The following is a 26,457-nucleotide window of genomic DNA, read 5'->3' as shown; positions in this document are numbered from 1 at the left end:
GATAGGTTGATCATATTTAAGATTGAAGCATTAATTAATGGCAGGACTTCTTTGAGCAGTTTTGTAGGAATGGGGTCTAAAAGACACGTTGATGGTTTGGAGGAATTAATTATTGAAGTTAACTCAGAAAGATCAATTGGAGAAAAAGAATCTAACTTAACATTGATGGTACTAAGAGTAGCTGTAGATGATATTACATCTGTGGGATGATTATTGGTAATTTTTTCTCTAATGATAAAAATTTTATTTGTGAAGAAGTTCATGAAGTCATTACTAGTTAACGTTAAAGGGATGGTTGGCTCAGTAGAGCTCTGACTTTTTGTCAGCCTGGCTACAGTGCTGAAGAGAAACCTGGGGTTGTTCTTATTTTCTTCAATCAGTGACGAATAGTAAGATGTTCTGGCTTTGCGGAGGGCTTTCTTATAAAGCAGCAAACTATTTCTCCAGGCTAAATGATGATCCTCTAAATTTGTGACACGCCATTTCCTCTCCAGCTTACGAGTTATCTGCTTTAGGCTACGTGTTTGAGAATTATACCACGGAGTCAGGGACTTTGGATTTGAGGCCTTAGTTTTCACAGGAGCTACAGTATCCAGAGTCGTACGTAGTGAGGAGGTAAAATTATTAACAAGATAATCGACCTCTGTTGGAGTAGCGTTCAGATAGCTGCTCTGCTCTATGTTGGTACAGGGCATTGAAGATGATAACAGTGGGTGGATTATATTCTTAAACTTAGTTACAGCACTTTCAGAAAGACATCTACTTTGATAAAGTCTACTCTCCACTGCTGTGTAATCAATTATTGTAAATGTAAATGTTATCAGGAAATGATCAGACAGCAGAGGGTTTTCAGGAAACACTGTTAAATGTTCAGTTTCTATGCCATATGTTAAAACAAGATCTAGAGTGTGATTAAAGTGGTGGGTGGGTTCTTTTACATTTTGAGAGAAGCCAATTGAGTCTAATAACAGATTAAATGCCATGTTGAGGCTGTCATTTTTAGCATCTGCATGGATGTTAAAATCACCCACAATAATTATTTTATCTGAGCTGAGCACTAAATCAGATAAAAAGTCTGAGAAATCAGAGAGAAACTCTGTGTAAGGCCCAGGTGGACGATAGATGATAACAAGTAAGACTGGTTTCTGAGTTTTACAGCTGGGGTGGACAAGGTTAAGCATCAGGCTTTCAAATGAATTAAAAGTCTGTCTTGGTCTTTCGTTAATTAATAGGCTGGTGTGAAAAATTGCTGCCACACCGCCCCCTCGGCCTGTGCTTCGAGATTTCTGGTAGTTAGAATGACTCGGGGGTGTTGATTCATTTAAACTAACATACTCATCCGGCTGCAACCAGGTTTCTGTAAGGCAGAGTAAATCGATTTGTTGATCAATTATTAAGTCATGTACTAACAGAGACTTGGAGGAGAGAGACCTAATATTTAATAATCCACATTTCACTGTTTTACTCTTTGGTTCAGATGTGGATACTGTATTGTTCTTTCTTTGTGATTTTTTATGTTTAAGTTGTTTATTGCTGGTTTTTGGTTTGTTTTTTGTCTTTTTGGGAGCTGACACAGTCTCAATGGAGATGGGTTTTTGGGGGGGTAGCAGGAGGAGAGAAGCTGCAGAGAGGCGTGTAAGACTGCAACTCTGCTTCCTGGTCCCAACTCTGGATAGTCATATTTTGGGGGGTTTAATAAATTTGTCCATATTTCTAGAAATGAGAGCTGCTCCGTCCAAAGTGGGATGGATGCCGTCTCTCCTAACAAGACCAGGTTTCCTCCAGAAGGTTTGCCAATTATCTATGAAGCCCACATCGTTTCTGGGACACCACTCAGACAGCCAGCAATTTAAGGAGAACATGCGGCTAAACATGTCACTCCTGGTCTGATTGGGGAGGGGACCAGAGAAAACTACAGAGTCCGACATTGTTTTGGCAAAGTTACACACCGATTCAATATTGATTTTAGTGACCTCCGATTGGCGTAACCGGGTGTCATTACTGCCGACGTGAATTATGATCTTACTGTATTTACGTTTACCCTTAGCCAGCAGTTTTAAATTTCCTTCAATGTCGCCTGCTCTGGCCCCTGGAAGACAATTGACTATGGTTGCCGGTGTCTCTAGCTTCACATGTCTGAGAACAGAATCACCAATTACCAGAGTTTGACCCCCGGCGGGTGTGTCGCCGAGTGGGGAAAAACGGTTAGACACATGAACAGGTTGGTGGTGTACCTGGGGCTTCAGTTTAAGACTATGCTTCCTCCTCACCGTCACCCAGCCGCCCTCTTTCCCCAGCTGCTTGGGGTCTGCCGGGGAACAGCTAGCGGGGCCTACGCTATCTTCGGCTGCACCAGCTACAGGGGCCTGGCTAGCTACGGGTGAATGAAGGGTGCGAAGCCGAGTCTCCAATTCAGTAATCCTGGCCTCCAGAGCTGCAAATATGCTACATTTATTACAGGTATCATTACTGCTAAAGGAGGCCGAGGAGTAACTAAACATCTGACACAATGAGCAGGAAAGTGCAGGAGGGACAGGTGAAGTAGCCATGGTGCTAACGAGTCGGCTACGAGCTAAGCTAAGCTAGCGAAACAGTAAAGAGACAGTGAGTGAATACTTTGGCTATAAATTAGGTAGTGAGTACACAGAAAGGGTGATTCAGATGAAGCACGTTAAGATTATACTATGAAAAAGGGATGTATCAAAAGATTTAAATTAAATTGCTAAGCAGAAAAGCTACTCAGAAACACCACTGTGTTTGAGCAGGAACAGGAAGTGATACTCTACCACAAAGCGAGCGAACACCAAGTGACAGCGCCACCAAGAGTCAGATCCCAAACAGACAGCAATGCACGCAATGTTCACCATCAACATTGCGTGCAGCAGCAACCACAGCCTCCCAGACACTGTTCAGAGAGGTGTACTGTTTTCCCTCCTTGTAAATCTCACATTTGATGATGGACCACAGGTTCTCAATGGGGTTCAGATCAGGTGAACAAGGAGGCCATGTCATTAGTTTTTCTTCTTTTATACCCTTTCTTGCCAGTCACGCTGTGGAGTACTTGGACGCGTGTGATGGAGCATTGTCCTGCATGAAAATCATGTTTTTCTTGAAGGATGCAGACTTCTTCCTGTACCACTGCTTGAAGACTGTCTTCCAGAAACTGGCAGTAGGACTGGGAGTTGAGCTTGACTCCATCCTCAACCCGAAAAGGCCCCACAAGCTCATCTTTGATGATACCAGCCCAAACCAGTACTCCACCTCCACCTTGCTGGCGTCTGAGTCGGACTGGAGCTCTCTGCCCTTTACCAATCCAGCCACGGACCCATCCATCTGGCCCATCAAGACTCACTCTCATTTCATCAGTCCATAAAACCTTAGAAAAATCAGTCTTGAGATATTTCTTGGCCCAGTCTTGACGTTTCAGCTTGTGTGTCTTGTTCGGTGGTGGTCGTCTTTCAGCCTTTCTTACCTTGGCCATGTCTCTGAGTATTGCACACCTTGTGCTTTTGGGCACTCCAGTGATGTTGCAGCTCTAAAATATGGCCAAACTGGTGGCAAGTGGCATCTTGGCAGCTGCACGCTTGACTTTTCTCAGTTCATGGGCAGTTATTTTGCGCCTTGGTTTTTCCACACGCTTCTTGCGACCCTGTTGACTATTTTGAATGAAACGCTTGATTGTTCGATGATCACGCTTCAGAAGCTTTGCAATTTTAAGACTGCTGCATCCCTCTGCAAGATATCTCACTATTTTTGACTTTTCTGAGCCTGTCAAGTCCTTCTTTTGACCCATTTTGCCAAAGGAAAGAAAGTTGCCTAATAATTATGCACACCTGATATAGGGTGTTGATGTCATTAGACCACACCCCTTCTCATTACAGAGATGCACATCACCTAATATGCTTAATTGGTAGTAGGCTTTCGAGCCTATACAGCTTGGAGTAAGACAACATGCATGAAGAGGATGATGTGGACAAAATATTCATTTGCCTAATAATTCTGCATTCCCTGTATATATATATATATATATATATATATATATATATATATATATATATATATATATATATATATATATATAAAACCACTGGTAAATGATGATGACAGTAAATATGGCTGATGTAGGAAGACAAACTGAAGGAAAATAAGTGAAGAGTAGATTTGTGACATTTCACGTGTCTGTCTATAGGATTGTGCTGATGGGATGCTGTTTTGTTTAAATCTTTCTGTTACATTACTGGGATTCAAAATCTGTTTAATTTGGGGTTTTGTTTTTTTCTGAGATCACCATTGTGATGTGGAATTTCTTCATTGAAGGGGACTTAAACCACATAATCTAAAAACAGCCCCATTTATTGGGGTGATGCTTAATATATGTGTGATTTTTAAAAATACATAACGTGTTGTGAAACTGTTTGAATTTTCCTTTTTTTTCCTTCTCAGAGGAAATACTGTAAAAGTTCCAAGTGGCGGCACATCAGAGTGGATAGCTCATTAGAAGTGTTCCACTGTTATACTTGGGTTATTTTCAGCCCCTCCAAATTTAAAAACCAAAATGAATAATGTGTTAGCTTGAGTCTCAATATTTGACTTCCCTGTTTGGTTATATATAAATGTATGAGAAAGATCTTTTTTTCCCCCGATGACAGTTTCCTGATGATGACAGTTTTGATGAAAAAAAAAATGCAAACAGGTAAAAATAGAGAAAATGTGACAGACTAATATAACACATTAGTTCACATTTGATGGTCAAGTGATTATTTCTGACAGTGGGCTAAATAAAAGTTCCAGTGTGCATTTAAGCAAAAGCAACAAATCTTTTATTTGTTACTCAGACAATTTGGTTTAAGTAATTTAATTTCCAAACTTGAGTGTAAATATTGTTCAAGACTGAACCAATTGTAATTGTAACTTACATTTAAGATTCATACAGTAAAACCTTTAGCCAGTATTTTACATTTTAAAGTAAAAGTAAGGCTTTGGTATGTGGAAAAGCCATGGTTAGACTAACTGTAAAAGTACTTCCTTCCATTGCTCAAAAATTAAGCTAGATTCTTTTCCATCAATATTCCACACATAGATTAATTGTCTCATTTGAGCCCCACCCACAATGTTATGACTCTATCCCCACAGTCACAACTGCACAAACTGGTTGCAAATAACATCACCGCTCCTGTAGCGACACACACTCTGATATTATATTAACTTAACTTTAGGGGAGCTTTCCTCCACATTTATATAAAACTGGATAAAAGAGCTTATGTGATGAAACAGTCCTTAATATATTGCTCCCTCTAGAAAAAGAAAAAGAATATTTGATCACTTTTTCCTTGATAGCTATCTCTCGATTATTGTGTTTTATTGAGCTCTTCATCATTTTCTATTTTGTATTTTATTGAGCTCATTTTCTTTCTCCTTTTCTTTCTTGTTTTATTTTTATTTATCCTTTTTTTAACCTTTCCAAGCAAGTTTCCAACATTTTCCATTACAATAGTGCATCTTATCTAATGTTAGAATTACTCGTTAAAAGATTCTCTCACCTGACTGGCAGTTTATGTCCTCACTGCATCTGCTGTCAACAGAAACCTTCTCATACTTGCCGTGACCTGTCACCACAAATTTATATCTTTTGCCAGTGGAGCTCTCCTGCAATTCAGTCAATAAAGCAATACTGGTCAAGACAAACGTTTAAAAGTTTGTGTTCCGCCATTCTCCGTGTGAGCGTGTACCTTTCCTTCTTTCCCAGACGATAACGTGTCTCCAAGGCTCTCCCATAAATTTTTCTTGTTTAAAACACCACCAGGCTTGATTTCCTGAAAACAGGAACAGTAAACAAACCACACTTTGTTATCTCTGTCTGAACGAGCAACATGTGAAAGCTGCTGATGTTGCCATGAGGGGGCAGACTTTCACTGACTAGCCTGTAAACCTGAGGCTGATTTACACAGATAGAAAAGAAACTGGGAAGCGAAAACTTGAAGGAGAAAAGAACAGAGAATGATGTGGACTGAAAGACTTTAAAGAATAAGAAATAGTAAGAGATTTAGAGAATAGAGGAAAAAGCTGAAACTGTATGAAACTGACAATAATAATAGTAAATGATAGGAACAGAATCATAGCTAATTTTAGAGAATTTTGTGAATCTGACAATAAATAACTAAGAACAACAACAACAAAAAAAATACATTTTAAGGTCACAGGGCGACGAAACATTTTAAAAATGGTCTTTTAAAATTATGTTGGCATGAAAGACTGCCATGAGGGAATAGTTGAACGCTCTTGATGTCAAGTATTCTGAGTGCGGGAAACAACAATGTGCATATGCAAAGCCAGGGGCGATTTTAGCCCATTTTTGGGGGTGCTGAAGCACCCCCAAAATGAATCAAAGCACCCCCAAAGATTTCTTACTTTTTTTTGACAATATTTGCTGTTTGTGTGACACACTACTAAAAATATAAAAAGCATACAGTACTTGGTTGAGACGGAACATTTTAACAACAAAAGTATAGATAACCCCTCCCCCCTCCCAAAATGGTTTGTTCCAGCTCCCCCCACTCTGGCTCTAGGGTCGTTGCTGCCGGAGCGATGGTAGCTGAGACGCAGCGGAGCGGAGGTGGAGTGCCTGGATTAAAACAGGACATATTAGCAGCATTTAACCTTCAGTTACTCTTTATGTAGTTAGATAGGAGTCATGTTTCTTTTTAGCTGAAAAACATTACACCCAGGTAACCTGCAGTGTTGAAAACGTGTTTTCCAATGATGTTTGCTACCCTACAATCCGTCCTACTCTGTAGTAAATTCAGCGACATTTGACCGTCCTGTTGCTCCCACTGAAATGTATACAGCCTATTTAAAATCTAAAACTTAAAATTGTCCGTAGCCTGCTGTTGTTACCACTGTCCTGTTTGAAATGGATACTAACTAGCTAACTGACTGAATGCCCATTAACCTTATAACTCCTGTTGTGTGTGTGTGTGTGTTTGTGTAGAGAGAGACAGTCAGGTTCATAATGGATATAAGGAAGTTTTTTCAAAAACAGGAGCCACATTCAGGTAAAAGTATAAAATCAAATGATCCGTCAATAAAGGATAATGTTAGATCAGTGTTTCAATATTTTATATCTTTTATTAGATGTTCATGTGGTTTGGTTATTTGCCTTTTGGTTGAAAGTACACTGAGACAGGACTTTTCGTTAGTGATCTTAATAATTTCTTTTTTCATATTAATGTAATTTTTTCATCTAATTGAATACAATCTATTAGTGTATGATTGTCAGTCCAAAGAGGGAGAGAGGAAAGAGGGGAACGTGAGGAGAAAGTACAAGGTCAGGAAGAACCAGGTAAGAAAACAGACAGGGAACAGTGACAGGCAAAACAGAAACTATTAAACTGACGAAGAGAAAAAACCTGATTTTAATCATACAATCAGGAAGTTGTGCTCTCCCTATATTAAAGCTGCTATACAGAATCTGCAAAACAAACTGGGTTGAAACATTTTTGACCCTCTTTAACAACATTCCAACATAACATTATCATTGATTGAGGAGATTAAAATTAATGATATATTTTTATGTGGTTCAGCCACAACTCCACTAAAACCTCAGCCAGTAATAGGTAGGCTAACTTTTGGACCGTCCAGTTGTCTGTATGACTGCCGCATACAGACTTATGCGGCAGAGAAACACTTATCAGTGTTTCTCAAACTTTTTACAGTGTGCACCACCTGAGAAAAATGTCAAGCTCTCCCAAGTACCACTATGAAAGCATGAAACTCATAAATCTTACAACACAAAATTAGTATTATTAAATTAGTTAAATTTAATAATATAACATTATTATTTAACATTGTATACATTCTACCACAGTTAAAGTTGCCTCCATTTTTATAGTTTTTTATTAATATTTTGTAATAATTTATTCTGTTTTGGGAGTGTTTTTTATGTATCTGTATTATATTATACATACACATTAAAAGTGAATCTCTGTCCAAAACATGCACTCAGTTTACTTCTTACTCACTATGAGCATCATTTAAATAACCTTTATCAGATTTGATGGTTTTGTTACAGGTTTTGTTGCTTTTCTTTCACAAATGTGGGGATTAAATTGTGTTAAAATGTACAAAACAGTGATGTCATGTTTGTGACGAGGACCCAGGCAGAGAGAGACTTGATGAATTTAAGAATCTTATGATTTAATAAAGAAATTTGCAGACTTGCACAGAGATGGCAAAATTATGATGACTGATAACAGAGATGAAGACAACAGACGATGAGGACAGGGAGGAACAGGGGTTTAAATGCACCAAGGAGACAGTCAGAGGGAACTCGGGACAACTGGAGACATTTAAGGATGCAGGGACTGACAGAGACAGGGAAGAAGTCTCATCGTGACGTGTAAAGCTTATCTTGCCTGGCTGGGCAGCTCTCTGGGTGCTCAGCACCCCCAAAGCTCTGATCCTAGAATCGCCCCTGTACAAAGCCTTTGGCAGTGAAAGCAGATGACACACACATGAAGAGTGGGGCAAAATTTGATTTGCTCTTTCACCAAATACTCATGACATCATTCCCTTGCAGATGGCAAAATTCATTATTGCTTCTGAAATCAAACTTTTCTTCTTTTAAGCTTCACTATTTTGTACTTTATTTTGTATTCACTTTAAAGATTCCCATTAAATGAATCTTACTTATTTACTGATTTAGAGAGGTCTGAAGCCTGAGCTTTTGGTTTTATTTATACAAACTACACTGACATCATGATACTTTGGGTATGTTTAAGTTGATCATCCACTGCTATAGCAGTATATACAATGACAAAAAATATGAAAAAATATGAGCAATGGCGTACCCCTTAAACAAAAGCTGATAGCAGCTGACACCGTAAACAGCGTGATACTTACAAAGTGTGTTATAAGAATATAAATATTCATGTTCAGAGAAACATCCATAAAAGCAGAAGAAGTAGTTTTGTGTAAAAAGGACTAACCACTAGCTTGTTGAATAAGAGGCATTTCTTTTTGCTGTGTGTTGTTTAACTTTGACAAAATCTGAACAAAAAACATGCTCTTAGATCCATAGAAATCTTCCTGGGAGGATTAATAAACATGGAAGCAGAAGACATTATCCTGACACCCTGGTAAATGTGGACTTTTGAGCCACCTACACTGACCGTATGAACTTATATGGAATTGGGCAGGGTGCATTAAAATCATAAATTACACCTTTGGGTCGATGGGAAATAATTTTGGTTTTGTATATTTTTAAAGTAGTTGTTGCCTTTCCATTTTTGGTGGGAAAAAGACATAAAGACTGGGCAAAACACTTGTTTAAAAACTGATGTAATCAATTTAATGTAATTCATGTAGAAAAAATAATAATAATAATCTGACTTACTGCTGGTTTGGAGGGGGAGCTACACCTGCTTCCGTCTTCACTTCCTTTCACCCACTGGTTGATGAGATCAGCAACACCCACTTTTAGAGCATCTGCGTCCTGAGAGAAAAGTGACATATACAACACATACGTACATGGTTAAGTTCATTTACATTTTTAAAAGTTTTAAATGGCTGCCCCTCAACCCAATTTATGTAAAAAAAATACATAATGTATTACAGTAATATCAAAAGCACTCCCCTAGGAAACCTTCCCTCCTGTTTTCTGTTTAAAATATATTATTTTTGAAATGATTGGAAACATAAAGACCCCCCCCCCCAACACCCCCCGCATTATGTTTCCATAAACCTTAGATGCTGTGATCGAGGTGGCATTTTGGTTCCAGGCATCTCCGGCCTCAAACAGGTTCTTCTTGGATGCAACTGGTTCAGCAGGAGCAGTGAGATCAGTCACTGTCTGGCAGCCTGATCTGCCTTCCTTTGAGGAGAGCTGAGAAAAATAAGATGAGAGAAAGAGAGAAAAGTAGAAAAGTTTAGGTCAGGTCTGAGAATCTAGTGAGAGAGTCACTGTGTGAGGGAGTGCTAGTTTGTAAACCAACCAAATATTAGTGGAATTGTTTTTGCCTTTATTGTGAAACGATGATACTCCACACATACACAAAAATGAAAACCCATTTGCACAACAGATCAATTTCTTCTTGATTTTACATCCTTCACTTTAATACTTTACCTATTATTGCTATATATATATATATATAGCAATAATGATGTGTGATTCACAAGACAATATAAACCAGTTTATTTAAAAATGTTTTTTAAAGCAATAATTGTTGCCAGTCACAGGCAAATTGAATAGATTTAACTGTTTTTTCTCTACTTTCTTTATGTTTTATTAAACACCATCACCTTTTCGTTAATTTTGGTATTCTTTTTATTGGGATAAATACCCAGAAACACTTTTCCCCTGTGATAAATGATAACCGTATTTTCAAACGAGCCAAGACCACACCATCTTTTTCACACCCAGGTTAAAATGTATTTATTTTAACAAAGACCTCACAATATTCAAGAAAATCTCCCATGAACAAGCTTGGTGACAGTGAGAAGGAAGAACTGCATTTTAACAGGAAGAAACCTCCAGCAGAAGGAAGGAGGATCAGGGAGGGATCCTCAGGGAGGATCAACCAACCGCTGCTACTAAAAAACGAAATTAGAGCAGTCTAAAGTGTCCTCTGAGGTTTCAAGTGATCAGTCTGCGGAATCTGTTAATGATTACAAGACAATTATCCCACAAATATCCTCTAACTGCTTGAGAAGAAAAACACTGCAGTTTTACCTCCAGGGCATGTGTATATTGTTCCAGTCTCTTGTCGATCTTGGAAACAGGAAGAGGTGGCAGTGTCTTCTTTATGTTGCTGGTGCTTTAGAAGAATGCATAAACAACTGAATCAGTCATGGCAAAAGTGTAATTCTGTCTGATTTTAGCATGTGGTACAAACTCTTTATGTCCTTCCAGAGGAAAGTTTGGTGTTTCTGTTCAGAATAAGTGTAAATGGTGATGGACATCATATTAACTCACATCACACTGAAAGAAAGGTTTCTGCATGTGTTAGAGTTTGATCATTGTGTTTGTTTTTTATTAGTAGGCCTTACCTTCTCCTCAGAGACTCTGTTCGCTCTGTGATCTGAGGAATGAAAATTTTCTGTTTATTAATTTGCATTTCGCAGATCAACAATTTAAACAGTAGTAAAAAAACAAACAAAAAGGAGACACAAAAACTTCAGTGTTCTTTCACAAAGGAAATCAACTGTCAAATAATATTCTACTAACAATTACATAATTACTGTCTTCATGACTCATCCAAACATTACTCTGATAAATTCTCTGTCTTCCTTCTCAAGTCCTCATCTCAAGTCCATGCAACAAAGATAGTAAATGTTCCCTCTCTTCAACCAGCTTCAGTTTAACAGGATAAACCTTGACCCTATAATGTTTCTAATAAGAGCTGTTCAATACTTGACCTGTTAGACCTTTTGCAAAACACCGCAGGCAATTTGTTATCAGAAAACAAAGGTTTTTTATGTCTTGTTTTTACCCTCTGACAGAAATCCTTTATTTTCTGAGGTCAAAGGTCATCATCATTAACAACTCCCAACCCTAACTTTAACCCTAGGTCTTCCTTATATGTCATTTTTGTTTTTATTGAATTGTTTTTCCAAGTCTTGACTATCAGGGAACAAAGATTATTCTAACTGACACACATAACTACTATTTATATTTGTTTAGAAAAAAGTCTCTTTTGACATTCTTCAAAATATCGGGTTAGTCATATGTCATGACTTCAGGGGGTTAAGATACCTAATACTTTTATTACTGAGATAGATTTCAGTTTGCAGCTGCAGGTTTTTCCTCTTGTAGCAGATCAAATTATCAGTAGTTTCAAGTTTTTGCAGTCTTTCTAATAGCAGTGCTGCCAGATTCGGGGTGTATCAGGGTGTGTTTGCTTGAGTTTACTTGAGAGTGGCCTGCTGTTTTTCACCCTGACTCACCTTGCATTTACCATCTGCTGAGATGCGGCTGCTGACTTCATCCTGTAAAGAGACAGAGTAAGCTAAGACACAAATTCCTATAGAAGTCAGTTATACTGCATCAAAAGTCACTGCAAAATAAAAAAAATCTCTGTTGTCCACAAGTCATTTTACCCTTTCCCTGTTTGGAACTTTTTAACATCCATCCGGTCACCAAACCACTGAGGGCAATGTTAGGGTGGTATTAACTTCAAATTTCAAAGAGGTTTTTTAACGAACAATAACAGGTTTTCTCACCATTTAAAAATCCTACCAATAAAACTGTGCAGTTCATGTCTGCTCTTTAATCAGTGTAACCAAACCTTAAGTTTGACAAATGACTGTCTTCCATTGCTGCACAATAGGTCAGCTGACACATGCAGGTTACTTACTGGGTAAAACTGTATGAGGAGTTTCTGTTGGGACATCAGGGGGCATTAAAGAGACAATGGGTTTAGACATGATTAATACAATGTAACACAATAAGACTTTATCATCAGAAGTTCATTACACTATCTGAGCAATATAACATCATCATAGGTAAAAATTCTGGGGGCAACTGAAGCTGACCCAGACCGATCCACGTGGTTAGATTTATACACCTGCTTCATTGTTAAAAAATGAAGAAGGAACTAGTCCTTCAAAGATGAGTCGCAAGATCCTCAAACAGAATCAAGGGAATTTTACAAGAAATTTAATTTTTGAAGGAAACACCTATAAAACCTGTAAAGTAATCAAAATTCACTTGTACATAACATATCACATGAAAACTTTGCATTGAACTTTAACTTTAGTTGTTTTCTGTATTCTGATTGAACAATATGTAAATGCAGGAACAGCAGAGTACATCAAATTCTGCACCGGAGCATAGTAGATATTACCTTTTCTGTAAGGAGGCTTACACTGGACACCATATGATTATGGAGACCCAGTAAATACCAAAAGGCGTCCTACAGATCACCCTCGGTTTTACAAGTTACCTTGAATGTTGGGCTCATGGGACCGTAGCAGTTTAGTGACTCTTCGCCGTCACTGCTGCTGCAGAGAGAAATGGCAGAGCTTCTGTTTTCCTCCTCGCTCCACTGGTCTCTGCTGTCTGTCAGTCGCTAGAAAAAAAGAAAAGAAAAACAGAACATTTGTATTTGATAGACAGGTGTGCAGTAAAAGTGCACTTCTGACCTTAATTTGTGTACACTGAAGGCAAGGTAAATATATGCCTCAAAGCAGTATAAAGCACATATTTGCATTGTTTCATTTAGAGTTTAAGATCATTTAAATTAATAAGCTTTCTTATTTCTTTAAGGCAAATTAGTATCCACTTCACCCTTGGGTGGGGAAAAGCAAAATAAAACCAGATGTTGCTGGTTTTGGTATCGCAGCCTTTGTACATTATGGCAGAAAATTTTCCTAAGAGGATCAGGGTTGGTTTCCATAAAGCACAAACCACAATTGTAACAAATAACTACCCCCCATCAAGGATACAATGACAGCATCTTAAACACTAACACTCCAGACATAAGCTGTCGTAGGATTAATGGTACAACAATGTACCTCTCTGAAAGCGTAGCTGCTGTTTGGTGCTTTTAGAGTGCACCCCTTTCAAATGTTGGCGGGGCTAGGTGCTGATGCATAATTCAATTTTAACAGTTTTCCCCAATATCGCCCTTTTTTAAAAGTGTGAAACTTTTAAAACTTGTTTTCACTGTTCGCTCACACTGCATTATTTGCTGGCAAAAGCCTAATGAATACCTGGCCCACTGCTGGTGATAAAAACTGGAATTTCCACAGTGCCTTACATCATTGGTGCTTTTGTCAGGCTCTGATTCATTTTGACACCATCTATGCCAAAGCAGCATTCTTTCACTTTATTGCTTCAGATCTGGAGCCAAATTCTATGAAATTGGAGTTGTTTAAAAAGCTTGCGTGTACTTCATGAAGCACTTTTTATGAAACACTGGGGGAAACAGGACATTTTTCTGGAGCTATGTCAGTAAACTACTGCTTTGTAGATGTCTGAATAACAAAATGAAATGCCTAAATCCCAACTTCTTAACATCCCACTATGTGAAACTGTTGGACACATTTGACAAATTGTGAGAGAGATTGAATAATGGAGGCAAAACTGAAGTTAGTTTGTCCTTGATGTTATTATCTCATGAAAATTCTTTAAGATTTCATGAGATTCATTGTTTTTATGTGCACGATTACAATGGATTATAAATGACATAGCCAAATATACAATTTAAAATTGTTTCCAGAAGAGTGTAATTCTACAAAGTTGATTTAGAACCCATGTGCTTGCTGCATGACATCCATGTCAACAGTGTTTTATTGAAAATGGATCTTCAATCTGCCTTAAATGATAGACTCACAAACCTCCTGACATTTTCTGAGGTAGCATCTTGCAAATTTTACATGAAAGTATGATCTTGTTCTCAAGATTGCTCTACGTTGATCTTATTGTGCAAAAACGACAATTACCTAAGTAAATTTAAATATAAAGAATATTCCATAAGAGAGTAAATAAAAGGAGAATATTATATTTAATATACATATAATATATTTTATATTAAATATATAATATATTTTTGTAAATTAATTCTGTTATATATATATGTAACAGAATAAAAAAATAAAAATTAAATTGGAAATCACATTTTCTGCCATATTTTTACCCTGTGTGTGTGTGTGTGTGTGTATGTGTGTATAAATCCATAGATGTCCTTACAATCTGTACAAAGCAAACCTTGTTTTGCAGTGTTCTTTCTTCTTCTTCATTGTCCTCCTTCGCCTCCTTCTTTTCATTTTTGTGTCTCCACTCCCTTGTGTGGTGGAGGTCTCCCTTCACTTCATGTGTGAAGTTTAGCTCCTCTTCCTCCTGTTCGTCATCTCTTGCAGTCTGTCTGGTTTCTGTCGACCTCCACTCTTTCTGCAGAGTTGGCTGCACCTCTTCTTCTTCTCTCTCCTGCTCATGCTTGTTATTCTCATCCTTCTCCTCCTGTTCCTTCTGCACCCCCACCTCCCCTTTCACCCTGCAGGCTTCTCCACTGTGGAAGAGATAATTACATTGAACTGGCCAAAGTGTTGTGATCCAGAAACATTACCACAAGTAAAAACCTTGGGGAAAACAACAAAGAAAAAAAACCTTACACAACTTACAGAAATGACTGCATTTCAAAATGCCATGCAATAGTGAATAATACAAAAAATGTACAATCAATACTGTACTTGAGCAAAATGAACAGGGTGTAGTAGAGACTGAAAGTCATACTCTGTGGGGAGACACGTGGTACGCCCGCCCAAGATGGCAGCATAGGTTGGAGTTGCGCTCTCCACTCCCTCTAAATTTTGTTAAAAATAAGTTAGAGCCGGTCATTTGTCTTACTTTGGGTCTGCCCTGGCAAATTCTGTGGAAGGAGTCAGAAGAGTCATTACTTTACACGTAACGACCCGACTATGCCGCGAGGGAAAACACACAACACTCAGGCTACTTCGCTAACTACTATGGCGGAGGCACCTGATGGTGCGGATGCTAGGTGCTCCTCCCAAGATGGTGTGGCGGCCGAGCTGACTTCTATAAGATCTCTGCTTGAGCAGGTAGCGCAAGACATGACGGCGGTGAAAGGTGGAATTGAGTCTCTCAAGGAAGCTGTGAATAGCCTAGGTGTGAGGGTGGACGAAACGGAGACAAGAATCTCTCGGTTGGAGGACGGAGAGGCTAAAGCTAGCTCAATAAGTAAGAACTTGAAGATACAGAACCAGCGGCTGCAGGAAAAAGTAACGGCGCTCGAGGGTTTCTCACGGCGCCAGAATATTAGAATATCGGGTATTCGAGAAGGAACCGAAGGCCGTAATCTGGAGGACTGTGCGAAGAATCTGTTGTCTGAGGCTCTGGACATTGAGATGGGAGATTACTACGAAATAGACAGAATTCATCGGGTGGGGCCAGCACCTCCGATGCCAGCTGCGGATTCCAGACCGAGACACATCATAGTTCGCTTCCTACGGGATAAAGCTAAGATGTCCGTACTGGCGGCCGCCAGAAAAAAGAAGCAGATCATTTGGAAAGGCATGAGAGTCCGTTTTTTCCAGGATTATGCGCAGGAGGTACAAGAAAAACGCCGAAAGTTTGACGAGGTACGTCGTCTGCTGCAACAGCGCAATATTGTCTATTCCCTTCGCTTCCCGGCTGTTATGACTTTTACAGTGGATAACCAGCTTCATCAGTTTTCCAACCCAGCAGAGGCTAAGCACTTTCTGAGCGGCCTGGATTCGGCTAACATTCCGGGTGATGTAGACTAAGAGGATTTCTAAGTTAAGGGTCAGTTTATTTCTGTGGTTTATTCCTGGATAGGGGTTTCGTTACACCTTCCGACCCTGGGGAGGAGCGTGAGGGGGGGGGGGGGGGAGAGCGTGAGGGGGACGCCATTATGGGAATTTTGAGTGCTACGGTCCAACGATTTTGGGTTTTTTTTTCTCTCTCTCTTTCTTCTTTGTTTTTCTTTTTTTTTTCTTCTTTTTTCTTAATTGGGTTTTGTTTTGTTGTTCTTTTTGATGTTATGGTGCCAATTGTACTGTATAGACCTATTCTTTGGACCACTGGGTTGTTTCATGTAACTGGCTTTAAGATTTGTTATATGGGTATATGGGATTTTCTTCTGGATAAATCTGTACAATAACTTGGCTCGTGTGGTGTTATGGAGTTATGTAAAATAGTGTCGTGGAATATAGCAGGTTGTCATAATGTTATTAAAAGGAAGAAAATCCTTACATACCTGAAGCAGAAAAAGACAGACATAGCCCTGATTCAGGAGACCCATCTTGATGAGGCGGAATCATTAAAACTTAAAAGAGATTGGGTGGCTCAAGTTTATTTTAGTGCATTTTCTGCTAGAAAAAGAGGGGTGGTCATATTGATCAGAAGAAACCTGGATTTTCAGGTTTTTAAGCATTATACAGATCAGGAGGGTAGATGGGTGGTTTTGGATGCATGTTTACAGGGGCGGAAAATGACATTAGTCAGCATATATGCTCCCAATTCTCCTCAGCCACAGTTTTTTCATGAAGTCTGTAACATTGTGCGGACTATAGGTAATACAAATATTGTAATTGGGGGAGATTTTAACCGGGTCAGGGATGTATTGTTGGACAAATCCTCCCGTACTGGATTAAATAAGGACCCAGTAAATGCGGCGGTGGACGTGATGTCAGAGGAACTGAGCCTGGTAGATATATGGAGACTTCTTCATCCTCAAGAAAGAGACTATACTTTTTTTTCGCATCCTCACTCAACCTACTCCAGGATAGACTATTTCTTGGTGTCTCGCTCTCTGGTGAGTCAAACTATTGGGTCCTCTATTGGTAATATTGCTATAACGGATCATGCTCCCATTGACCTTGTTCTTTCTGGTAATGATAATATTAAACCGTCACCTAGGTGGCGTCTGAATAACTCATTATTGAAGAATAAAGGTCACTGTGAATGTATAAGGGAAATGATAAAGGAGTTTTGGTTGCACAATGAGGGCTCTATTGACGATGTTGGAATGACCTGGGATGCTTTTAAGGCCTACTTGAGGGGGCGCCTTATCCAATATTGCTCCTTGATTAAAAAAGCTGAGAGGGACAAGCTGATGAAGCTGGAACAGGACATCAAGGAGCTTGAAAAACAACACACGCTGCACCCAGAGAGGGAACTATGGAATAAATTAATTAAATTTAAATTTGAGATGAATAATATTCTGGAGAAAAAAGCGGAATATGCAATGTTTTGTTTAAATCAAAAGTATTTTGAACAAGGGGAAAGAACAGGTAAAATGTTGGCACACAGGGTTAAGCAGATAAAATCTAGCAACCTTATACCATCTATTTTTGTTCCTAGTAATAATAATAAGTTGACCACCAGTAAAAAAGAAATTAATGACGCCTTTACTAAATTTTATCAGGAGCTTTACACCTCCAATGGATTGGTGGAGGAACAGAGGCTGTCAGATTTCTTTTCTTCTATTAAAATTCCCAGCCTGTCTGAAGACCAAAGAACTGTATTAGAAGGTAAGATTACACTAATTGAAGTTAAGCAGGCAATTGGCAGTCTTAGTTTGGGCAAATCTCCAGGCAATGATGGATTTCCATCAGATTTTTATAAGGTGTTTGTGGGTGAATTAGCTCCAAGACTACTGTCGGTATATCAAGATGCATTTCAAAGAGGGAGACTACCATTTAGTATGCGATCGGCAGTGATCACGTTATTACATAAAAAAGGGAAAGACCCACAGTATTGTGGGAATTACCGCCCAATTTCATTAATTAATGTGGACGAAAAGATTATTTCCAAGATATTAGCTTTTAGGCTTGAGAAAGTTCTTCCTTGTTTGGTTCATAGGGATCAGGTCGGTTTTGTGAAAAATAGAAGTTCTGCAGATAATTTACGTAGGTTATTGCACATATTCTGGAAGAGCAGGACTAATTTAGACCCTGTCGTCGCATTTTCCTTAGACGCAGAGAAGGCCTTCGATAAAGTTGAGTACCCCTTTCTGTTTTATACGTTGAAGAGATTCGGTTTTGGTCCCATTTTTAGGCAGTGGATCCAGGTGGTATACACAGATCCAATGGCTACAGTTACTACCAATGGGATAATGTCACCCTCCTTTTCGTTAAGTCGGGGTACTAGACAAGGTTCACCCTTATCACCACTCATTTTCGCCCTGTTTTTGGAGCCTTTGGCTATTGCATTACGTGAATGTAAGCAAATTAGAGGGGTGGATATGGGTCAAGAAGAACATAAAATTTTTTTGTATGCAGATGACATTTTACTGATCTCAAGTAACCCAGAACAGGCCGTTCCTGCAATTTCCTCAATTATTGATTCCTTTTCTGTAATCTCTGGCTACACCATAAATTGGTCTAAGTCGGAAGTTATGCCCATTTCTAAATTGTGTCCTCCAGTTACGAGGAGCTCATGGCAGTTCAAGTGGATGCCCGAGGGTTTGACTTACTTGGGGATTAAACTGACCCCTGGTTTAGACAACATAATGCAAGTAAATATCTCCCCAGTGATTGAAAACATTCGTCCGTTGTTGCAGAATTGGGCTAAAATAAATCTGTCCCTTTTGGGCAGAATTAATTTGGTGAAGATGATTATTGCCCCTAAACTTCAGTACCTTCTTCACATGTTACCGATAGCAGTCCCACATAATTTGTTAAAGCTTTATAATACATGTGTGGAGGGTTTTGTGTGGGCAGGCAAAAAGCCATCTTTTAATCGGTCCAAATTATATGCTCCAAAAGATAATGGCGGGTTGGCATTGTCCAAGATGGTTTGGTATCACTATGCTTTCTCCCTCTCTCAGTTAGTTAAGATATACAATTCCCTTACGGAGAAGCCTTCATGGGTTGCGATTGAGGAAAGTCTTGTGGCTCCTTCGTCTTTAGAGGCCTTCCTCACTCAGAAGGGAAGACCAGTACCGTTTAAAGATCCTGTATTGGCTTTCATGCAAGAGACCTGGTCTAGAGCTCACCAATATATCAACGTTAGCCCTTATCTAACCTCTAGAGCCTCTATCTGGCATAATAAGAAAATATTAATTGGTAAGAAACCAGTCAGGTGGGAGGCTTGGGCTAGGACAGGTATCAATCAGGTGGGGGATTTATTTGGGCAGACTGGCATGAAATCGTTTGCAGAAATCAGACGAGAATTTAATCTGGATCCAAGGGAAATTTGGAGGTTTTTTCAAATAAGACACTGTATTAAAACCATTTTGAATAATAACCCAGACCCTCCATCTAGTATTCAGGAGATGTTTGCAGCTCCTGGCATTAATAGAATCAGGGCATCCAAATTCTATGGGATGTTCAGAGAGGCGCACTCTCCCAATTTGGGGGGATTGAGGCAGTGTTGGGAGAAGGATCTGGGTATCCAGATTTTAGAGGACACTTGGAAGCAGCTGGTTTCATCATGGTATGTTTGCTCACCTGAAACACAGTCTCAACTTATCCAGTACAAGTTGCTTCACAGAAATTACTGGACTCCCAGTAAATTAGTCAGGCTGAAGCTTGTGGATAATGACACCTGTTGGAAATGTCAGGAGGAAGCCGGGACTCTAGTTCATATGTTGTACACATGTCGGAAAAATGATTATTTGTGGGATGGGATCATTAACTTGGTGAATGATATTTTTAAACTTAATCTCTCTAAGTCTCCAGCTGTATGTGTCCTGGGCCTGTTACCTGACAACAGTATTCTTTCAAAAAAACAGAGACTGTGGATGCGTCTGGCTTTCATAACAGGATGCAGGATAATACTGAGGCACTGGAAGTCATCCAGCCCCTGTTCTCTCAGGGAATGGACTGAACAAATGTCTAAGATGGCATCATATGAACGGGTTATGTACAGAATTAAGGGGAGAGAAGATATTTTTGAGCAGGTTTGGGGTCCTTTTTTGTTGTATATCGACAATGTCTCTTAGATATTGTGATAAGTGGTTTTTTTTGGGGGGGGGTTCATGTGTCGTTGGTATTCTGGTTGTTGTTCTTTTACTTTGAAAGTCAGCAGAGGGAAGAAATTGTCTAATGTTATCAGTGGTCAAGGTTATGTCTCTTTTTTTTTTTTGGCACCCGGGGGTTTAGCCCCCATTGATTTTGTTTTTGTTGATGTTTCCCAGGAGGCGGTTTATCTTTTTGTTTCTCCTGGAGTTTTTTTTTTGTTTGTTTTTTTGTTTTTGTTCTTTTTTTGTTTCGTTTTTTTGGTTTGTTTTTTGTTTTTTGTTATTGTTTTGTTTTTGGTTTTTGTTTGTTTGTTTGTCTTTAGTTATTGTTAGTCTTTATTTGTTGGTTGTTGTTAAGAAGCGGACAGAGAACTGACAGTATGATTATTCCTGTTGTATATTTGTTAATGTTTCTGTCCATTTAAAATATGAATTAAAAAAAAAAAAAAAAAGGAAAAAAAAAAAAAAAAGAAAGTCATACTCTGTGATTTCACCTCACATGATATCATCTTTCCCTAATGTTTTCTTAAAAATATAGTAATTATGTTACATTTCACAAAAGCAGGATAAAAAGGGAAGAAAATGTTGGAGAAAAGTAAAAAAACATATTACTTTTCCTAAAACCTCTGCCTGGCTCCTACAGAAACTACGCAAATAAATCCTAGTTTTGGGACTAAAGCTTCTCATACTGCAGTATAAACTAACCAAAACAACTAGTTCTCTATCGTAAAATCACTGGCCTGTGGGCTGATAAAATTCTCCTGGAAGTAATGGAACCCACAAACCCACAAAGTCCTATAAAGACATGATGTAACACATTCAGAAATAAAGAAATAACAAGGGAGTGAGGGGACCTGGCAGGCTGATGATTAAAAAAAAAAGAAAAGCTGTTGTTGATAAAACATAAAAGACATCTTTTTATAACAGGTCTGACTATATGTCAAACAAGCACAGTTACACAATATTTAAATCACGTTGTTTAAATACACCAGAGTGAACTCTTTCCAATGTGACCTTGCTGTGGATAGTGACAATTATAGTTTGTTCACATTTAACAGAAGATGTTTTTTTGCTATGGTTGGTAACATACAAAATCCCATGATGGCTACAAATGTGTAGCCAAAGTAAGTGTTGATTAATAAATCTTTTAGAAACACTTTTTTTAAAGCAGGCATTTGGAAAATATCACTACCAAAATATAATTTTGTATTATTGCAACAAGATTTTCATGACTGTGACTTTTTTTCCCCCCTATATTTTCAGCAAATAAAGTTTGTACATTGAAGTTTTGGTTCATTTCTTTTGTTAAGCAAGCTCACTTCTAATTCTTTTTTCATTATTATTATTTAATTATTTCCTCAGCCCAAATATAATATAGCAACATGCTATATTATATTTTATAGCATATATTTATAGCATATAGCATATATAGCATATACTATATTTGTTGCTCTTTTTTTTACTTCTGTGTGGACAGCACCGTACCCATCATAAAGGTACGGTGTTTTTCTAACAACTTTTTACCAAATTTCCCCCTTGTGGGACAATTAAAGGATTATTCTATTCTATTCTTTTTGTGTTTGAGAATTAGGGAAGATGAGTAATGCTGTGTGTCTACTACCTAGATGGGACACAGCAAGACATTAAAAAAAAAAAAAACAACAAGGAAAAAAAACTAACAGTGAGTAGGGAGCATATCGTGGCTTCATTGTCCCTGCTGCCAAATACGATGTCATGTCTGCTGGCCGGCAGGTGGTGTGCTGCAACCTTGTGTCGTGTGCCAAGAAGACAGATGAGCTGTAAGATGTCCTGACTTCCTTTTTGTCACTCGAGGTCTATAAGAAACCAAAAGCAGAGAAGGGAACAGAACATCTTTAATAAATTAATGCAGTATACCAAGAGTGTGCTGATCAGCTTTAATAGTGCTGAAGCTGGATGATGAGCTTGACTGTATTGGTACAACATTAGTTGAGTTTAGTTAGTTTAGAACTCAAAGGAATCATTAGCTGCACATATTTTATGATGGCATTATAATTTTAAATATTTTGACTTTTGATCAATATTAAGAACATGCATTTATTCTTAGGATTGCAATAATTATTTATTAGAATTATTTACTTTTTTCTCCCATAAACCCCTAGGTTACAAGTTACGATTAAAAGTCACTACAGGTAATAACAAACATACTTAAATCCCTCCTGTGCTTGCAGAGACATTTCCCTAACAATCATTAAGTAGAGCATTATTAGTGTAAATGATTGGGCAACCAAAGTGCAGATTTAGGAACCATAGCAGAGCTACAGTGTAGATATGAATGTCATGGTAATTTGAGCTTTTAATGATTTCCTTGAACTTTTTCCACTTTGCAAAGCATTTAAGCATTTAATGACTTCACTAAACAAGAAATGGTGCACAAGTTCTACAAAGGGTCAAAGGTATACAGACGAGATCAAATAATTATATACCCCCACTAATTTTTGGTTAAATCTCCCTTAATAACTTGCATCTTGCCCCGAAGTCATTAGATCCAAGTGTTTGTCATACTTCTTGCTAGAATAGAATAGAATAGAATAGCTTTTTATTGTCACTGTTACAAGAACAGTGAAAGGCAGTTTGGCATCTCTCCATGTGTGTGGAGTACACAATAGCGTAAGTATTTACACAATAACAGACAAATTTACATTTACACAAGAAAGATATGTACAAGTTATACATACACCTGCAAACATACATGCACATACATACATATATGTATATATACATATATGCATCCATCCATACATACACATATTTCCACATACACGCTTACATCTATATACATACACATACATGCCATCTAACTAGCAGGTGCATTGAGAGGTGCAGTGTGATCAGTGATATTGCACATTGAGTGTGTGGGGGGGATGCACATTGGGGGGTGCTGTTGGAACTATACTAAATAAGGTTATAATAAATACAGCTTAAAGAGGTAAGGGTGTTGGTTGCATTGAAGTATAAACAGAAATACGATTTATAAATAAGGTGTAATGTCCATGAGTGTTGGCAGTGCAGTTATCCTCCAATCAGGGTGGAGGTAGGGCATGTTTGACAGCCTGTGGGTAAAAACTTCTGCTGAGTCTGTTTGTCTTTGACCTGATGGACCTGTAGCATTTACCAGAGGGAAGGGGGGGAAAAAGTGAGTGTCCAGGGTGTGAGGGGTCTTTGATGATGATGCTGGCTTTCTGCTGAAGTCTGCCAGTATAGATGTCTCTGAGGGGGGTTAGTGAAGTGCCGATTGCCCGCTCTGCTGCCCTCACCACCCGCTGCAGTTTCTTCTTGTCCTCCGCGGTGCAGCAGTTGAACCAGAGTGTGCAGCAGTAAGTCAGAAGGCTCTCAATGGTGGAGCGGTAGAAGTTTACTAGCAGTCTTTGGGGTAATTGGGCCTGACGTAGTTTCCTGAGGAAGTACAGCCTTTGTTGTGCTTTCCCTACCTGGTGGGAGATGTTTGTGGACCAGGTAAGGTCGGCCGAGATGTGGACTCCGAGGAACTTAAAGCTTATATAAGGAACTTAAAGCTTATAAGCTTTAAGTTCCTTATATATTTGTCTCGATATTTGAACTCTACCAGTGCCTGGCAAAACTGGTAGAGCTCATTTAAAATTGTTGATTTCTCGGCACTGATCTGGCTTTTAAAACAAACTTTCAATACGGTTGAGCTCAGAGCTTTGAGTGGGCAATTTCAGCAGCTTAATCCTGGAGTGGATAAGCCTGCTTTATCCATTCAAAAACTGGTTCTGATGTCTTGATGCATGCTCAATCATCCAGGTAAGTAAATCTTACCTGGATGATTGAACATCTTCATCCTTGACAACCGCTGCCTAAGCGAAAACCTGTAGTGATCCCGTATGTGTCAGGAGTATCGGAGCAGTTGAGACGCATTTTTTCTAAACACCGGGTCTCTGTGGCTTTTAAACGCTGCACCAAAAATTGGTCCACCCAAGGATCGGGTCCCCCGACACAAACAGAGTGACATAGTGTACGCTGTTAAGTGCCAGGAGGATTGCCAGGATTTATACATCGGGGAAACCAAACAACCTTTGGCGAAGCGGATGGCACAACACAGAAGAGCTACCTTGTCAGGCCAGGACTCTGCAGTCTATTTACACCTACAGGCCAGTGGACACTCTTTCAAGGATGAAGATGTACACATCTTGGACAGGGAGGAATTTACGTGAAAAGGGAAAGACCATCTCTGAATAGAGGAGGGGGCCTAAGGGTACATCTTTCGCCATCTTACAATGCTGTGATTGCAGCCATTCCCCAACTCTCTATGAATGGTACTTATGGCCATTGGTGGTCAAAGCCATCAGTGGGCTTTGATAAGTAGGTTTTGGTCAGTGGTTGTTGATCAATGGTCATGAGAATTTGCATAATTAAGATTAAGGAACTGACCTCACAGCCCATTGTTCCTTCAGTGGGCTGGTTTCAGTCATTATGCAAATGTACTGTTTATAAGATTGGGGAAACCTGCAGTCAGCTGAGACTGAAGAAGTCACTTGGATGAGTGACGAAACGTTTCTCCCACAAAACACTACGTCCAGATGAACAGAATCAACTTTTGGAGAACTGGTTCTGATGTGTAGTTTTGATCTTTTTCCTGTTGGCATATCCAGCTGTGTCCAACTTTCAACCATCTAGCTGTTGGTTTGAGTTGAGGCTGACGAATTCGGAAGTAATCCTTCTTCGTTATTCATCCACTTTGAGCAATGTCCACTGACACAAAACAGCTCCAGACCATGATGCTCCATGCTTGACAGTCGGTACAGAGTTTGTATATTTTAAAGCCTCCCTTTACTCCTCCAAACATACCTCTTGTTATTGTTAACAAATAGTTCAATCCATGTTACATTGATCAGACCTTTCTCCAGAAGGCGTTTGCCTTGTCAATGCGGGCAGCTGCAAAGTTCAGCCAAATTGGAAAGTGGGGCTTTTTTCTTGGCCTTGTCAATTTAAAAGACAATGCAGAATCTTCCTCATCACTCTGTAAAACCTATTTAAATGGTAAATGGACTGGTTCTTATATAGCGCTTTTCTACTCTTCTGAGCACTCAAAGCGCTTTACACAACTTGTGCATTCACCCATTCACACCAGCACATTGTTCTAAATAACATTCACACATATTCATACTCTGATGGATGCATCGGAGAGCAATTTGGGGTTAATATCTTGCCCAAGGATAGTTGGCATGCAGACTTGAGGAAGCCAGAAATCGAATCACCAACCTTCCGATCAGTAGATGACCTGCTCTACCGCCTGAGCTACAGCCTGTCATGGTCCTGGGTCTGGGGACCCAGTGTTTATGTGTTTCTGGTTTATGAATATTCTTTGATTTAGTGTTTTTAATGGTCTAGTCATTTGTGTTTCTAGTTTCCTTAATTATTCTCTGGTTATATTTTGCAGTTCCCTTTCAGTCGATTCACTCGGTACAACACATAAGTATGGGATATCACGCCCTCGTGTGTCCTGGCTGAAGAAACCTTTATTCACGCCTTTAAGGCAGATGACGTGTGATGACACACGCACGGCCCCGCCTACACATATAACCGCTGTCATCATAGCCACTCTTCACCTCGCTGAGAGCACCTCTGTTGAGTTGGGCTAGCTAGCTGCTGCTAGTTAGCTCAGTTGCTAACTTGAACTCTGTCGCCGACTTGAACTTAGCTTCGACAGTAGTGGCGCAGAGGCACCTGTGGCTGACCCTCTTTGACGTCCCAGATATGGACATGTATAGATATATGGCTGTATATCTGGATGAACCACTGTCTGCGGCTGGGTTATTCGGATATTCACTTGAAGCCATTTAGGCGAGACAGTGGAAGCGAAAGCAGAAACACTGACAGAAGACATAAACCTTCAAAATAAAACAGGAAACAATTCACAAAGACGCAGACTTGACACTGAACTAAACACGGGGGTAGTGATGGCCAAATGAAGCTTTCTGAAGCACTGAAGCTTGTATTGAAAAACGGTTCATTA

The 26,457-nt window shown here is 39.1% G+C and overlaps 1 protein-coding gene across 1 annotated transcript in view; it reads right to left on the bottom strand.

Moving 5' to 3' along the window:
* The window catches only part of LOC102075929 (non-muscle caldesmon), a 71,790-nt gene that overhangs the window by 10,497 nt on the left and 34,836 nt on the right, over positions 1-26,457 (bottom strand). Inside the window, exons 6-16 of the mRNA XM_025909025.1 lie at positions 22,122-22,276; positions 14,705-15,005; positions 12,939-13,064; positions 12,351-12,374; positions 11,941-11,982; positions 11,044-11,075; positions 10,727-10,811; positions 9,740-9,880; positions 9,392-9,490; positions 5,730-5,813; positions 5,541-5,646 (exon numbers count right to left, since the gene is read on the bottom strand). Coding sequence (XP_025764810.1) covers positions 5,541-5,646; positions 5,730-5,813; positions 9,392-9,490; positions 9,740-9,880; positions 10,727-10,811; positions 11,044-11,075; positions 11,941-11,982; positions 12,351-12,374; positions 12,939-13,064; positions 14,705-15,005; positions 22,122-22,276 — 1,195 coding nt within the window. The remainder of the gene's footprint in view (positions 1-5,540; positions 5,647-5,729; positions 5,814-9,391; positions 9,491-9,739; positions 9,881-10,726; positions 10,812-11,043; positions 11,076-11,940; positions 11,983-12,350; positions 12,375-12,938; positions 13,065-14,704; positions 15,006-22,121; positions 22,277-26,457) is intronic.

This window comes from Oreochromis niloticus, linkage group LG1, assembly GCF_001858045.2.
Source record: "Oreochromis niloticus isolate F11D_XX linkage group LG1, O_niloticus_UMD_NMBU, whole genome shotgun sequence".
Lineage (NCBI taxonomy): Eukaryota > Metazoa > Chordata > Actinopteri > Cichliformes > Cichlidae > Oreochromis > Oreochromis niloticus.
This window is presented reverse-complemented; position numbering and strand designations above follow the sequence as displayed.